This window comes from Schistocerca piceifrons, chromosome 3 (assembly GCF_021461385.2).
Source record: "Schistocerca piceifrons isolate TAMUIC-IGC-003096 chromosome 3, iqSchPice1.1, whole genome shotgun sequence".
Lineage (NCBI taxonomy): Eukaryota > Metazoa > Arthropoda > Insecta > Orthoptera > Acrididae > Schistocerca > Schistocerca piceifrons.
In genome coordinates this window covers 928069796-928087055 of record NC_060140.1, presented here as the reverse complement: position 1 = coordinate 928087055, position 17260 = coordinate 928069796, and the positions used below count along the sequence as shown (strand labels likewise).

At 41.6% G+C, this 17260-nt stretch overlaps 1 protein-coding gene across 1 annotated transcript in view; it reads left to right on the top strand.

Annotated features, from left to right (window-relative positions):
- Nucleotides 1-17260, top strand: part of LOC124789235 (facilitated trehalose transporter Tret1-like) — a 79445-nt gene that overhangs the window by 55835 nt on the left and 6350 nt on the right. Inside the window, exon 4 of the mRNA XM_047256530.1 lies at nt 11257-11365. Coding sequence (XP_047112486.1) covers nt 11257-11365 — 109 coding nt within the window. The remainder of the gene's footprint in view (nt 1-11256; nt 11366-17260) is intronic.

Below are 17260 nucleotides of genomic sequence, written 5' to 3'. Positions count from 1 at the left end.
GCGGACAGCGACGGTGTTCTCACTCGTTAGTGTGTCAACCAATTGTGGACTAGTGTACCGGTTGTCTAGGTAAATACAGAAGTGCTTCCAAAAGCAATTGCCGCGTTGGGTAGCCGTGCGGTCTAAGGAGCATTGCCATGGTTTGTGCGGCTCCCCCCGTCGGAGGTTCGAGTCCTCCCTCGGGGATGGGTCTGTGTGTTGTCCTTAGCCTAAGTTAGTTTAAGTAGTGTGTAAGCCTAGGGACCGATCACTGCAGCAGTTTGGTCCCATAGGAACTTACCACAAATTTCAAAATTCACCACTAGAGCAAATCATGAAGAAGATCCAAACCAATTCGAAAGGCTATTTACTCTTTAGGATATTGACTGTCAAAAATATTGATATCATTACCAACGTAAACAATGAAAACCATTACAACTGGCATTGAATACCGTATCTGGACTGACGAAAGGACCATGTAGTAGACAAAACATTAATTAATAGCCTAATACTACCTGCGAGCCTGAAACGCATCATTCCTATCAGCTGCAGGCCACAGAATGCTAGAGACGGATGTGGAAAACACTGATAAGGAATATATCCATAACTACAAGGGTCACTCCAAAAGAAATGCACACTATTTTTTTTTTTAAATCCATCTTTTATTCTACATGTCTGAAAGCTTTACAGTGTGTAGATACATCCTTTTAATTTCCATCCCTCTCAACTGCTTTACGCCATCTTGGAACCAGCGCCTGTATACCTGCATGGTAAAATTCTGGACCAACCTGTTGGAGCCACTGTTTGGCAGCGTGCATAAGGGAGTCATCATCTTCAAGCCTTGTCTTTCAGCTTCCCAAAGAGATGATAGTCACATAGAGCCAGGTCAGGACTGTAAGGTGGGTGTTTCAGAGAGCCACTGTTTCTTTGTGAGCCACAGGGAACCCACCTGGCACAAACCTTTTTTAACGCCAACATTTTCTCCTATCCCAACGTAGCGTAACAATTCGTTCACTGTGATGCGTCTGCCAGCAGTCACCAATTCGTTAACTCTCTGCACATTGTCTGGAGTGTGTGCAGTACGAGGCCTGCCGCTGCGAGGAAAATCCTCAATATTGCCGTGCCCGCTTTCATCGCGTAACCTGCTTGCCCACCGACTAACTGTACTGCGATCGACAGCAGCATCTCCATACACCTTTTTCAATCTCTTGTGGATGTTTCCCACTGCCTCGTTTTCACAGCACAGGAATTCTATGACAGCCATCTTGTATCGTTCCCAGAACCGATCGCGGTCCTCTGGTTTGGAGCCGAGTGGAAGGCTTAAACCAGAGGCTCAGACGATTCTGCGGAGATCTGGGGTGCAAATTTCTCGACCTCCGCTAGCGGGTGGAGAAATGTAGGGTCCCCCTGAATAGATCAGACGTGCACTACACGCCGGAAGCGGCTACAAGGGTAGCGGAGTACGTGTAGAGTGCACATGTGGGTTTTTTAGGTTAGAGAATTCCCTCCCTAGGCCCGACAAGACGCCTCCTGAGACGCGACAAGGTAGGAGTAGGCAAAATGCAACAGGGAATAACAATATTAATGTGCTAATAGTAAACTGCAAGAGCGTCTATAGAAAGGTCCCAGAACTGCTCTCATTAATAAACGGTCAAAACGCCCATATAGTACTAGGGACAGAAAGTTGGCTGAAACCAGACGTAAACAGTCATGAAATCCTAACTCAGATCAGAATGTATACCGCAGAGACAGGCTGGACAGTGAAGGGGGAGGCGTGTTTATAGCGATAAGAAGTGCAATAGTATCGAAGGAAATTGATGGAGATCCGAAATGTGAAATGATTTGGGTGAAGGTCACGGTTAAAGCAGGCTCAGACATGGTAATTGGATGTCTCTATAGGCCCCCTGGCTCAGCAGCTGTTGTGGCTGAGCACCTGAAGGATAATTTGGAAAATATTTCGAGTAGATTTCCCCACCATGTTATAGTTCTGGGTGGAGATTTTAATTTGCCGGATATAGACTGGGAGACTCAAACGTTCGTAACGGGTGGCAGGGACAAAGAATCCAGTGAAATTTTTTTAAGTGCTTTATCTGAAAACTACCTTGAGCAGTTAAACAGAGAACCGACTCGTGGCGATAACATATTAGACCTTCTGGTGACAAACAGACCCGAACTATTTGAAACAGTTAACGCAGAACAGGGAATCAGCGATCATAAAGCGGTTACGGCATCGATGATTTCAGCCGTAAATAGAAATATTAAAAAGGGTAGGAAGATTTTTCTGTTTAGCAAAAGTGACAAAAAGCAGATTTCAGAGTACCTGACGGCTCAACACAAAAGTTTTGTCTCAAGTACAGATAGGGTTGAGGATCAGTGGACAAAGTTCAAAACCATCGTACATTATGCGTTAGATGAGTATGTGCCAAGCAAGATCGTAAGAGATGGAAAAGAGCCACCGTGGTACAACAACCGAGTTAGAAAACTGCTGCGGAAGCAAAGGGAACTTCACAGCAAACATAAACATAGCCAAAGCCTGGCAGACAAACAAAAATTACGCGGAGCGAAATGTAATGTGAGGAGGGCTATGCGAGAGGCGTTCAATTAATTCGAAAGTAAAGTTCTATGTACTGACTTGGCAGAAAATCCTAAGAAATTTTGGTCTTATGTCAAAGCGGTAGGTGGATCAAAACAAAATGTCCAGACACTCTGTGACCAAAATGGTACTGAAACAGAGGATGACAGACTAAAGGCCGAAATACTAAATGTCTTTTTCCAAAGTTGTTTCACAGAGGAAGACTGCACTGTAGTTCCTTCTCTAGATTGTCACACAGATGACAAAATGGTAGATATCGAAATAGACGACAGAGGGATAGAGAAACAATTAAAATCGCTCAAAAGAGGAAAGGCCTCTGGACCTGATGGGATACCAGTTCGATTTTACACAGAGTACGCGAAGGAACTAGCCCCCCTTCTTGCAGCGGTGTACCGTAGGTCTCTAGAAGAGCGTAGCGTTCCAAAGGATTGGAAAAGGGCACAGGTCATCCCCGTTTTCAAGAAGGGACGTCGAACAGATATACAGAACTATAGACCTATATCTCTAACGTCGATCAGTTGTAGAATTTTGGAACACGTATTGTGTTCGAGTATAATGACTTTTCTGGAGACTAGAAATCTACTCTGTAGGAATCAGCATGGGTTTCGAAAAAGACGGTCATGTGAAACCCAGCTCGCGCTATTCGTCCACGAGACTCAGAGGGCCATAGACACGGGTTCCCAGGTAGATGCCGTGTTTCTCGACTTCCGCAAGGCGTTCGATACAGTTCCCCACAGTCGTTTAATGAACAAAGTAAGAGCATATGGACTATCAGACCAATTGTGTGATTGGATTGAGGAGTTCCTAGATAACAGAACGCAGCATGTCATTCTCAATGAAGAGAAGTCTTCCGAAGTAAGAGTGATTTCAGGTGTGCCGCAGCGGAGTGTCATAGGACTGTTGCTATTCACAATATACATAAATGACCTGGTAGATGACATCGGAAGTTCACTGAGGCTTTTTGCAGATGATGCTGTGGTGTATCGAGAGGTTGTAACAATGGAAAATTGTACTGAAATGCAGGAGGATCTGCAGCGAATTGACGCATGGTGCAGGGAATGGCAATTGAATCTCAATGTAGACAAGTGTAATGTGCTGCGAATACACAGAAAGATAGATCCTTTATCATTTAGCTACAAAATAGCAGGTCAGCAACTGGAAGCAGTTAATTCCATAAATTATCTGGGAGTACGCATTAGGAGTGATTTAAAATGGAATGATCATATAATGTCGATCGTCGGTAAAGCAGATGCCAGACTGAGATTCATTGGAAGAATCCTAAGGAAATGCAATCCGAAAACAAAGGTAGTAGGTTACAGTACGCTTGTTCGCCCACTGCTTGAATACTGCTCAGCAGTGTGGGATCCGTACCAGATAGGATTGATAGAAGATACAGAGAAGATCCAACGGAGAGCAGCGCGCTTCGTTACAGGATCATTTAGTAATCGCGAAAGCGTTACGGAGATGATAGATAAACTCCAGTGGAAGACTCTGCAGGAGAGACGCTCAGTAGCTCGGTATGGGCTTTTGTCAAAGTTTCGAGAACATACCTTCACCGAAGAGTCAAGCAGTATATTGCTCCCTCCTACGTATATCTCGCGAAGAGACCATGAGGATAAAATCAGAGAGCCCACACAGAGGCATACCGACTATCCTTCTTTCCACGAGCAATACGAGACTGGAATAGAAGGGAGAACCGATAGAGGTACTCAAGGTACCCTCCGCCACACGCCGTCAGGTGGCTTGCGGAGTATGGATGTGGATGTAGATGTAGATGTAGAAGACATGCTGTGACGGCGCCACTCACGGGAACAGGTTGAACTAAGTTTGAAAACAAGCGGGAAGGATGTATCTACACACTGTAAAACTTTCACACATGGAGAATGAAAACTGTAATTTTACAAAAATAGTGTGCATTTGTTTTGGAGTGACCCTCGTAATTGAGGACGTTCGATTAAGAGCTGCGCTGAGACGAAGACATTGCAACAGGAGAGCAAAACGGGAGGTAAACGCATCGCCCTCCCCGCCGAAACTCACTCACACGCACATACACGAAATGGGAGAAAGAGACAAGAAAGATGAGCTGCACGTTGCAGCAAAGTATATTTTGTGAGATAAGGATTTTCTCAGAGTCGCTTGTCAAACAACGGCTACAGATGTTACAAGGTAGTGTTTCTGAATCATGACGACGTTTGCTGGAGGGTGTACGTTCCCTGAACAGTCAGGCAACTTATTGCTTCCTCCCACATTAATCTATCTAAATGACGAAGACTGCAAAATCAGAGAAATTACAAATCATGCGAAGGCTTATGGACAGTTGCTCTTCCCACGTGGCATTTATCAGTGTGACAGGGAGAGGGGGGGGGGGGGGGCAATGGGGTCCATGGGGTCCGAGGCACACTGCGCCACACACCTTAAGGTAACTTGGGAACTGTAGATGTGGATGTAGATCTGGAGTTACTGCTCGACCTTTACAAAGGCAGGTAATCCATTGTTTTCCATGTTCAAAAATACTGTCATTTTTGAAGTAGTTTTTTTTGTTTTTGCTACACTTATTTTCAATGTGTAAATTACACGCCTCTACTGCGGTGCAGAAAGGGCAGCACATTTGTTTCCGAAAATCACAACATGTAAATTGGACTAAAATGTTTAGCAGCCAAAATTTGTTTGGATTTATTTGTTCCAGAAATAGTTTCTTGAGATCACTCTGTTGACGCATTGTCAAAGAACTGCCGAAGACAAGAGCACAGAATATCGCTGTACTGCATTGGACTGCTGAAACACGACTGGTTTGGTTTAGCAATCATAGCCTCTTTTCGAGTATTTTCTTCAGCCGTTTGATATAAAACACCTACATAATATTCGCCTGTTACTGATTTACACCTTTCATACTAGCCAGTGGGAAAATCTCTTACGCATCGAAATTAACTTGCCATCCTTTCTGGCAAATGAAGCGAACTTACGCTTTTAGTTCAGGACCACGAATTCTCTTCAGTGCTTTGATTCTGGTTTCATTTCTTGTGCTAAGTGGTGAAGACATGTCTCATCCCCACCCAACTGCAAATCGGCATGCAAAACACAACAGGTTTCATTTCAAAACATTCCACCTGTTGGTCGGAGTGTTTGAATTTGATCAGTGTTCAACACATGCGGCAACCACGTTGCACGATGTTATCCCATATTCAGTTCTTCATCTAAACTGTGCTGCACTCTTGTTGTCTGATGCACTGATGGGTGCGAAAGCTGACTTTAGTAAGAGAGTGGAGGAGAGCCCCTAGCTGCATCTTAGTGAGGATTAAGGAAACCAACCAGTGTCGATCCAAATAGTAGTGTATAAACACCTGTTCAAGCGCAAGTTGCCTTGTGGTATCCTGACTTAATTCACTAGTCAACCTAGAAAACCTGGCACCTATTTTTCATACGTTCACTAATTCTCGCAGGCAACACACAACACATCACTCCTCCCCCCTCCCCCAAATGCCATGATTTGTATTACCGCTACTGCAAAACATCTTGCCACAAGGGCAATCCAGACGTCTAAAGAAGTCAAGTAGGTAGACCTGACAAACACAATATTGCAGTGCCTGTGTCGTTAAGAAAAACTATGCAATGTTCCTTCGGACTTGCATGCATGTTCGAAAGAACAGACAATGCGGCGACTACGGTCGTTATGAAATACATCAAGTGTACTCGCAGTTGTGAACAAGAAAAACCAGCACCTGTTTAAGGGAATGAAGACAATGAAAAATCTTTTCTGGACCGGGATTCGATCATTCATTTCCCGCTTTTCGCGAGCAGTCGCTTTAACCGCATCGCCCATCCGTGCACCCGACAAGGCCAGAACCAAACTTCAATACGTCGTCGTTCCTGTGTCACAACCTGTTCCTTCGGACCTTCGGACAAACGTGCACGTCTGGAAGAACACTGCATCGCTCTTCTTAACAACACAGAGACGCAATATTTTGTTTACCCGCCGATACCAGGCAGTGACCTTGTAATGTTTCCAAGAAGAGAAGGAATTACCGTATTTCATCAAAATATAAGAGGTTTTAGAGATAAAGTTAGTGAACTGCTTTTAGATGTTGACTCTGAAATTATTGGTATATCAGACCAGCACTTAAATAATTTGACAATTCAGAAGCTTCCTTTACCAGGCTACAGATTAGCTGGCTGTTTCTCAAGGAGTTCCTTGCGGGGTGGGGGAGTGGCTCTGTACGTAAAAAACAGTATTCCATTCGAGTCCATAGACGTATCACCGCACTGCACTGAATAGATATTTGAACGTTGTGCAGCGTTAGTTGAATTTAGTGAAACTAAACTTCTAATTGTTGTTGTTTACAGGTCCCCTAACTCCGACTTCAGAGCATTTCTGCTCAAGCTAGAGAGGGTTCTTGATTCACTTTGTAGGAAGTACCAGAAACTAGTTATAAGTGGTGACTTCAATATTAATTTTATATGTGATTGTGAAAGAAAAAGGATGTTGGTTGATCTCCTAAATTCATATGATCTGACACAAACTGTGTTTTTTCCAACTAGGGTGCAGGGGAACAGTAGCACAGCCATAGACAATATTTTTATTCATTCTGCATTACTAGATGGGCATTCTGTTAGTAGAAGCGTGAATGGCCTTTCAGACCATGCTGCACAAATTTTAACACTAAAAGGCTTTTGTACTCAAACCAATGTCATATTTAATTACAAACTATGTAGGAAAGTTATCCAACAGCAATAGAGAGTTTTTTAAAACTTGTCAAGGAACAAGAGTGGCAGGGTGTTTCTAGTGCCGATAACATAGATGATAAATACAATGCTTTCCTTAACACATTTCTCATGCTTTTTGAGAGTTGCTTTCCATTAGAACATTCTAAACGGGGTACAAGGAGTAATGGGCAGCCCGGGTGGCTGACTAGTGGGATAAGGATGTCATGTAGAACAAAGCGGGAATTATATCAAAATTTTAGAAGTAGTCACAATCAAGTTACAGTAGCCCATTACAAACAGTATTGTAAGGTGCTTCAAAATGTTATTAGGAAGGCAAAGAGTACGTGGTACGCAAATAGAATAGCTAATTCACAGGATAAAATTAAAACCATATGGTCAATTGTGAAGGAAGTGTGTGGTCAGCAGCACAAGGTCGACGATATAAAGTCAGTTCGCAGTAAAACTATTTCTGTTACTGTTAAATTAGATATGTGTTCAGTATTTAACAATCATTTTCTGAGCATTGCTGGTGAATTAAATAAAAGTTTAGTTTCTACAGGAAATCATATAACTTTCTTGCAAATGCCTTTCCGAGGTAGGATATTTTTGGTTCAGAAACGGGCGGTTAGGGCAATAAGTGGTGAGAGTTCACGATACAGACAAGAGGGAGATTGAGTCAATAATTAAATCACTGAAGACTAAGGACTCTCATGGTTATTATGGAGTGTATAGCAGAATATTAAAGTACTGTGCTGCACATGTTAGCCCTGTATTTAGCCATAATGGTAATTTTTCCTTTAGGAATGGTCACTTTCCTGAGCGATTAAAGTTCTCAGTAGTAAAGCGGCTTTATAAAAAGGAAGAAAGGGATAATGTAGATAATTTTAGACCTATTTCTATGGTATCAGTGTTTGCGAAAGTTATTGAAAAGGCTGTGTATGTAAGGTTAATTGATCATTTTATATCATACAATTTGCTATCAAATGTACAGTTTGGCTTTAGAAGTCGTTTAACAACTGAAAATGCTATATTCTCTTTTCTCTGTGAGGTACTGGATGGGTTAAACAAAAAGTTCCGAACGCTTGGTGTATTTTTTGATTTAACTAAGGCATTTGATTGTGTTGATCACAAAATATTGCTCTAGAAGTTGGACCATTACGGAATACGGGGAGTAGCTCACAATTGGTTCACCTCTTACTTTATCAAACAGGCAGCAAAAGATCATTATTCACAATGTTGATAAAGGGTGTGATATGGGATCTGAGTGGGATACTGTCAAGTGGGGGGTCCCCCAGGGATCAGTGTTGGGGCCACTCCTGTTCCTTATTTATGTAAATGATATGCCCTCTAGTATTACAGGTAACTATAAAATATTTCTGTTTGCTGATGACACTAGCTTGGTAGTAAAGGATGTTGTGTGCAACATTAGCTTGGTTTCAAATAGTGCAGTACACGACCTCAGTTCATGGCTTGTAGAAAATAAACTAAGGTTAAATCACAGTAAGACCCAGTTTTTACAGTTTCTAACACAATTCTACAAAACCTGACGTTTTAATTTCACAGAAGAGGCATGTGGTTAGTGAAACTGAACAGTTCAAATTTCTTGTTGTTCAGATAGATAGTAAGCTGTCGTGGAAAGTCCACTTTCAGGATCTTGTTCAAAGACTTAATACTGCCATTTTTACTATTCGAACGGTATCGAAAGTGAGTCATACTTCTACACGAAAATTAGTCTACTTTGCTTATTGTCATTCGCTTATGTCGTATAGTATTATATTTTGGGGTAACGCTTCCCATTCTAAAGGGATATTTTTGGCTCAGAAACAGGCGGTTCGGGCCTTAAGAGAGTTCACGAACCTCTTGTAGACCTCTGTTCACGCGTCTGGGTATTTTGACATTGGCGTCTCAATATGTATATTCCTTATTGTCGTTTCCTGTTACCAATATTAGTTTATTCCCAAGAGTAAGCAGCTTTCACTCGGTTAATACTCGGCAGAAATCAAACCTGCATTTGCATCGGACTTCCTTAACTCTTGTGCAAAAAGGTGTGCAGTATACTACTGCATCCATTTTCAATAAGCTGCCACTCGAATTCAAAAATCTTTGCAGTAATCCACGCGCTTTCAAATCGAAACTGAATAATTTCCTCATGGATCACTCCTTCTATTCTGTCGAGGAGTTCCTTGAAAAATTTAGCTGATTCTTATTGTATTGCTGATAGCGTGTACTTAAACTTATGGACGGAATTTTTTCAGGTTCATGAACATTTATTTTTAACTGTTATTACTTTTATGTTGTAATTTCATGTACTGACACGTTCCGCGACCCTGGAGATTTGCTCCTCAATTTGGTCCTACGGAACTTGACATGTAAATAAGCAAATAAAAAATCTCCTGCTTACATGGCAGACGCTCTATCCATCTGAGCCACCCAAGGCACAGAAGATAGTGCGACTGCAGGGACTTATCCCTGGCACTTTCCCCGTGAGACCCACATTCTCAACTTATAGTCGACACACTGCATTCTTAGTGCCCCTGCCATTGTATCCAATCCTCGCGCAGAAAATCCACCGAGTCCCGTAAGAGTTCAGGCAATTCGTGCGCATCCGCATCGAAGGAGGTCATGAGCCGGTTAGCCTTAACGATACGAAGATGCCATCTGTTCTTTCAAAGTGGTTAACGCAACTGCTCACGTAAAGCGGGAAATCCGGTTTTGAGTCCCAATCCGGGACAGATTTTCATTGTTGTCATTCCCTTACACAGCTGGTGGTTGTTCGTATTCGCACCTGCGAATTCATTTCATGGCGTGACAGAACTGCAGTATTTTCGCTGCTAACGAACACGGGTTGCCGGACGATACTACACGTTATCAATGGCTTTAGTAATTTTGTTTGGCTCGTCTTGAGGCATGGTAAAGTACTGTGGCTAGGAGATTTCAGTGTATACCATAGCTGCATACATGTACCTGCTAACAAACTAAAAGTTAATTACAGAACTTCATGTGTTCGAGGGGACAATTAAAATCTAAAGACTAACCCTCGACGTTCTGTCGACGTCAAAGAACTGTTAAAACAAGATGAAAGGATCGGAGAATACAGAAAAATTATTAGCTAAAAATTGCATTTTTTGGCGCACTCACCTACCGTCTTCCTTCATTAAACACCTCTTCAGTTCTTACTTCCACTGCCGCTTTGAACGTTCTACATTATTAGCGGTAGTGCATCGTTAATGGAACATACGCTCTCATGAAATAAAATATCAGTATAAATTAAAAAGTTAAGTATGTTTTGCGCGTTGCCTACTTCACCAAAATTGTCTCTCATTGTCACAAAATGTCTATGAAACATTATCGATGTTTGCTATTGGAGACACCCCGTATCCTGTGAACAGGAAACGCCGCTAAATTGGTCATAAGTTGGTTTGTACTGTGGATCTTCTATGTGTGCGATTCCATTGTCGACTTATTTGGACAACTGTAAGGACTTGTGAGTTGATTATAGTCTCGAAATCGTTAGCTTAATTAACGACAGCTAAACAATTATTGTATAAATTGTACTGGGCAGAAAGTAGATCACATTCAATAATAAATATCATTTTACAACCCTTTATCGTTCAAAGTCCAATGTGTTTCCAGTTATCTTCTGTGCAGAAAAATCCTTAATTTACGTGATTTTCAATTTGATTAATTGGTCGCAGATGAAGGAATCGTAATGCAGAGGGAAGTAGAATCCAATATTCTTTCATTTATTGACCCATTGCTACGCATTTCTGTGTTAGCTATCTTCAGAATCCTGGTTCAGACAAAAACAAGAGGATTACGTAGCTACTTGGTTGACTTGCAACGAATATGATCATTAATAAATAATAATGAAGGAATACTGGAGTCTAGTTTTCTCTGCATTACAGTTCCTTCATCTGTGACCACTCAAATCATTCACCGTGGTCGCCTTTATGGCACAGATTTGTCAAATCTTTGTGTTGCAGATTCCTTTGGGCGTATTCTTCGTTTTGAGCGACGCAAAGCAGGATGTGGAGAGTATCGGATGGATTCCCGTCACAGCCCTAATCTTCTATATTATCGTCTATACACCAGGTGAGCTTCTTGCTTGCTCATCAGCAATACCAGTCTCATTCACTGGTATCAGCATTAACTTATACAGAGTGTACTATTTATCTTGACCACCAAAATAACATTTGTCTAGAAGTAAAGTAAAAAATGGATCTATAGTGCAAATATTACTTAGTCATCATGAGGCGTTACTTTCGTTTTGCCTCAGCTTACAGTACGAAGTAATTATGTTTTCTATATCGAGATATAAGTTTTTCTTTGGTTGCTAGCAGCTTCAATATTTCGGTGGGTGAAAGGAATATTTGACGCATTCGTTTATTTCTTTTCATCATTTCACAAAGAGGTCACACGCCGTTTATATGTATACTCCTTGTTCCATCCTGTATGAGTGTGCATGGGGATGAATGTAGCGGGAGCATGGACCAAAGGGAACAGATTAAGGGAATAGCAGTCATTGCCAACATTACAAGAATAACGGCAGGTAGGCCAGAGCAGCAAGCAAAGATGAAAACAGGCACGAGGGCAGGTTACAAGGTTGGTGCGGGGATGGGGTGAGTCTTCCCACCACCGCGTTTGAAGAGGAACGTTGGTCGGATTTTGGCGCTTGGAGAGCACTGTGGGGTCAGCCATGAGACGGAGCGGACGCGGGAGCACAGCAGTCGCAGATTTTGTGAGATAAAAATGAGGTAATATGGCTAAAATTTCACGAAAGGGTATACCCATAGTACGCATTCAACATATCTTCATCGGTAGAGGTTACGGCTTTAATTTATTTGGAATAGTTTTCTCAGAAACGTGTTTGTAAAATTTTGCTTTGTGGCAGTGAGCCATGCAACAAGAACCATGAGTTCATGTAGCTATTTCCTGAGTTGAAAGATTCACTTTTAACTCAATGAGTGCAGATTGCGTATCAGATGTTAGATCGAGAAATTTCTGTCGCGAAATTCAATTATTTTTGGTACTTTCTTTGTGAGTTTAGTTCGCACTTCATTTTGGCGCCAATAGTACAAAGTCCTATAATGTGGTCAATTCTCGAGTTTCAGTATGCTTACAGTTGTTTTCAGTGACATATTTAACCGTTATTAGTGTGCTACTGTGCTTTTACCTAAATATTTTATGTATTTGAGGTAGTTCCTTTGATCTCATATGATCGACTACGTGTTTGCGCCCTCAGCGTAGCACACGCTTTAGAGCTCAACAGTCGTTGCTACAGTGAAGTTTTCAGCACTGAAAGCAAATTAATCAGTTCACCTAACAGCATTCGGTGCTTAAACCAGAATAAATTCTAATTCTTTCTTACTTTCGCGGCGTGGGAAAGTGAATCCAGTGCATAAACAGTACCGTGCATCTGCCTGATAATTGCGTTTCTGCTTGCACGATTTCTTGCTGATACATTTTAAAACTGAATTTGCATGCCTTATTATGAATTTTGATTGAAAAGTGTGTGTGTTTTTAGCATTTTACTGTAGTTGATGTTCGACCACATGGCCCGTAGCAGGCATAGAACAATAGATACCACCCCTTACCATGCTAAAACTGAATTTAACTGTGTTCATTGCATAGTGCTTTCAATTGAAACAGACAGCGGCGTATAAATTATTGTAAAATGTACCAAATTTTTAGTAACGTTTTGCCCAAATCTTTTCTTTGGTTGAGGTTTTCTGCCTTCAGGAGTGGCTTACCTTAAATTTCTATTGTGTAATTGATGCATGATGAAACGTGAGTTTCAAGGAATGAATGACGATTATACCGCTAAAAACGGTGTGGCCCACTTATGTATTTTTTTGTGTTGTGAGACCATGATGAAATTATTCGTGTAGTGTTTTCCTTTTGTCATTGTTCTACCCATGAGAGATTTAACGCTCATTCAAACATAAGTTTTGTAACTGAGGAGAAATTCTAATGTGTGTTGTTCTAAAATATTTTCATCAGAGTAGAAAATAAATGTATTAAATGAGAGTCTGCATTTCAATTAAGAAATATTCCCCCAGTCACCTGATAAATGAAATGGATAGGATGTATCTTATTCAGTTCAATTAAACCTGGCAAGCCTTTTCAGTTCGATCTTCTAAATTTAATGAAACATAGAAATAATCTGCAATTTGAATTTAGATAGGCTACCAGCTACTAGAGTGGCGGCTTTGAGTTCAACCACCACATCACGTGTTATCTTAGAGAAACACGCACCAGTTTCCGTTGCGCACATTTCTAAAATAATTAATTTGTTTACCTAGTTAATCAAATAAAGGTCATAATATAGACACCATTTCTTATGTGCCTGGTATATTAGCAGCCAGGACGCAAAGTCGAGTATAATTCTCTAAGGTAATGCGAGTAGATGGTCACACAGGTTCAATAGTAACAATGTAAACTAAAAACCAGCATGCAGCCAACGAGCAGTCTTATAGCAATCAGATGGAAATAAACCAACAATATCACCCTTGTAACTTAATTACGAAATAATGACTAGCAGTACGTCCTTTTTAAATAGCACCCCACATTTTTATTTGGTAATCCACTTCCACTCCTCAACACCTGTTCAAAAATGTATCATAATGTGCACATCCTGGAGTTGAAAGCAAATAAATGGAAACGAAAGGAAATTGCACACTACTCATTCAGTCAACCGCGTCGTCAGTCAAAGGATTTTGTGAATCCACCGTACATCAACGAAGAGAGGGTAGAAATTCTAATCGTGCATGGAGAATGTAAGTTAGTGGAACAATAATTATTGCAATTACTTCTCTTATTTACAATACAGGTGCATAAAGCACAGTACTGTAGTAATTTTAAAAAAATACGTCGTTTACGTAAAGACAGTCCTTGATTAAAAACTGTATCATCATTATTTTTCGGTTATTGTTTTTGAAGGTGGGTACAATGCTACTTAGGTTGGTTAGTTGATTTGGGGGTGGGGACCAAACAGAGAGGTCATCGGTCCCATCGGATTAGGGAAGGATGGGGAAAGAAGCCAGCCGTGCCGTTTCAAAAGAACCATTCCGGCATTTGCCTGGAGCGGTTTAGGGAAATCACGGAAAACCGAAATCAGGATGGGCGGACTCGGGATTGGACGGTCGTGCGCGAGTCAGTGCGTTAACAACTGTGCCACTTCGCTCGGTGCTGCGTACTGAAAAGAAGGAGAGTCAGAGTCAGTTTAGTGTTAGGTTTTTAATAATGACATGTTTACGTGAATGATCAAAGAAAAAAGGCTTGTGGTTTACTATATTTTCACTGTTCATACAATAAAATTGCCATATCAGGCATGAGGTTTTAATTTCTTCCTTCTTTATTACGAGCTGTATTCGTAACACATTTTGCAAACAGTGTTCACGTATACCACTGAATGTACCTTTAAAATTATGTACAACACATTGTTCAGGAGACATGACGTCATAAACAGCGAGCTGTGTGGATACGAAACTTCAGGGCGCAATCCGCTAGATATGTAGGTCAAATGTGTACACAAATGTGTGTAGAATGTGTTAAATATTTGTGGGTAGAAACTCCTCTTAAACCCGTGGACCAATTTCAACTAAACAAGCCGATATTACTTGCTATCTGGAAAGAAACACTGGGGGAGTAAGAACCAGCACCTCCTAATGTGGAGAGAGAAGGGACTGGAAGGAAAGAGAGAGGGGAGAGAAGGAGATGGACAGAGGGGAAAAGAGGGTATGGTCAGAGTGAGGAGGAGTAGATGGACAGAGAGAGGAAAGAGGAGAAGATGGACAGAGAGGAGGGAGAGAAGGAAATGGATGGAAAAAGAAAAGAGAAAGAGATGGACAGAGACATGAGTAGGAGGAGCTGGACAGTGAGAGGAGTAGGGGGAGAGGAACAGGAAGAGGGGGAGAAGATGATGGACAGAGATTGTGGGAGGAGGAGGTAAATTAAGATAGAGGGGATCAGGGGAAAGACTTAGACGGGGTGAGGAGGAAGTAGAGGGAGAGAAGATTAACTTAGAAGGGGGAGTAGGAGATGGACAAAAGGGGAACGAGCAGATGGACAGAAGGTAGAGAAGCAGATAGAGAGGAGGGGGAGAGAGATTAAGAGAGGGAGGAGGAGATGGACAGTGGAAGGGAAGGGAGGAAATGGACTTATAGAAGACAGGAATAAATACATTTCCAGGCAATGCTAGTCACTCATCTAGTGTCCCTATAGAAGTATGCATAGAAACCAATAGCTGTTCAGATATGGGTCAGTTTGTCCTTTCATTCCCATTGGCTTATTGCATGGAAATAGACACTATAGGCCTTGCAGCATTTCATTACCATGCATTCTGACACATCCTTCAGCCTTTCTTGGCAGTGAATCATGCTCTCTTTCGGAAACAACAGGTTCTGTTCGAATTTCGTCACATGCATTGGCCACCTTCCCCCCATGAGCCACGGACCTTGTCTTTGGTGGGGAGGCTTGTGTGCCTCAGCGATACAGATAGCCGTATCGTAGGCACATCCACAATGGAGGGGTATCTGTTGAGAGGCCAGACAAACGTGTAGTTCCTGAAGAGGGGCAGCAGCCTTTTCAGTAGTTGCAGGGGCAACAGTCTGGATGACTGACTGATCTGGTCTTGTAACACTAACCAAAAAAGCCTTGATGTGCTAGTACTGCGAACGGCTGAAAGCAAGGGGAAACTACAACCGGTAGGTTAGAAAATATAAAAATGGAAATGGATAGGTTAAAGTTAGATATAGTGGGAATTACTGAAGTTCGGTGGTAGGAGGAACAAGACTTCTGGTCAGGTGAATACAGGGCTATAAATACAAAATCAAATAGGGGTAATGCAGGAGTAGGTTTAATAATGAATAGGAAAATAGGAATGCGGGTAAGCTACTACAAACAGCATTGTGAACGCATGGGAATGTTGGAACAATACTGAGGCAAAACTGACCCTACGACTTATCTTAGAAAATAGATTAAGGAAAGGCAAAGCTACGTTTCTATCATTTGTAGACATAGAGAAAGCTTTTGACAATGTTGACTGGAATACTCTCTTTCAAATTCTGAAGGTGGCACGGGTCAAATACAGGGAGCAAAAGGCTATTTACAACTTGTACAGAAACCAGATGGCTGTTATGAGTCGAGGGGCATGAAAGTGAAACAGTGGTTGGGAAGGGAGTGAGGCAGGGTTGTAGCCTCTCCCCGTTGTTATTCAATATGTATATTGAGCAAGCAGTAATGGAAACAAAAGAAAATTTCGGAGTAGGAATTAAAATCGATGGAGAAGAAATAAAAACTTTGAGGTTCGCCGGGGACATTGTAATTTTGTCAGAGACAGCAAAGGACCTGGAAGAGTAGCTGAACCGAATGGACAGTGTCTTGAAAGGAGGATATAAGATGAACCTCAACAAAAGCAAAACGAGGATAGTGGAATGTAGTCGAATTAAGTCGGGTGATGCTGAGGGAATTAGATTAGGAAACGAAACACTTAAAGTAGTAAATGGGTTTTGCTATTTGGGGAGCAAAATCACTGATGGTGGTCGAAGTAGAGAAGATATAAAATGTAGATTGGCAATGGCAAGGAAAGCGTTTCTGAAAAAGAGAAATTTATTAACATCGGCAGTGTCAGTAAGTCGTTTCTAAAAGTATTTGTATGGAGTGTAGCGATGTATGGAAGTGAAACGTTGACGATAAATAGTTAAGACAAGAAGAGAATAGAAGCTTTCGAAATGTGGTGCTACAGAAAAATGCGGAAGATTAGATGGGTAGATCACATAACTAATCAGGAGCTATTGAATAGAATCGGGGAGAAGAGGAGTTTGTGGCACAACTTGACTAGTAAAAGGGACCGGTTGGTAGGACATGTTCTGACGCATCAAGGGGTCTCCAATTTAGTATTGGAGGGCAGCGTGGAGGGTAAAAATCGTAGAGGGAGACCAAGAGATGACTACAATAAACAGATTCAGAAGGATGTAGATTGCAGTA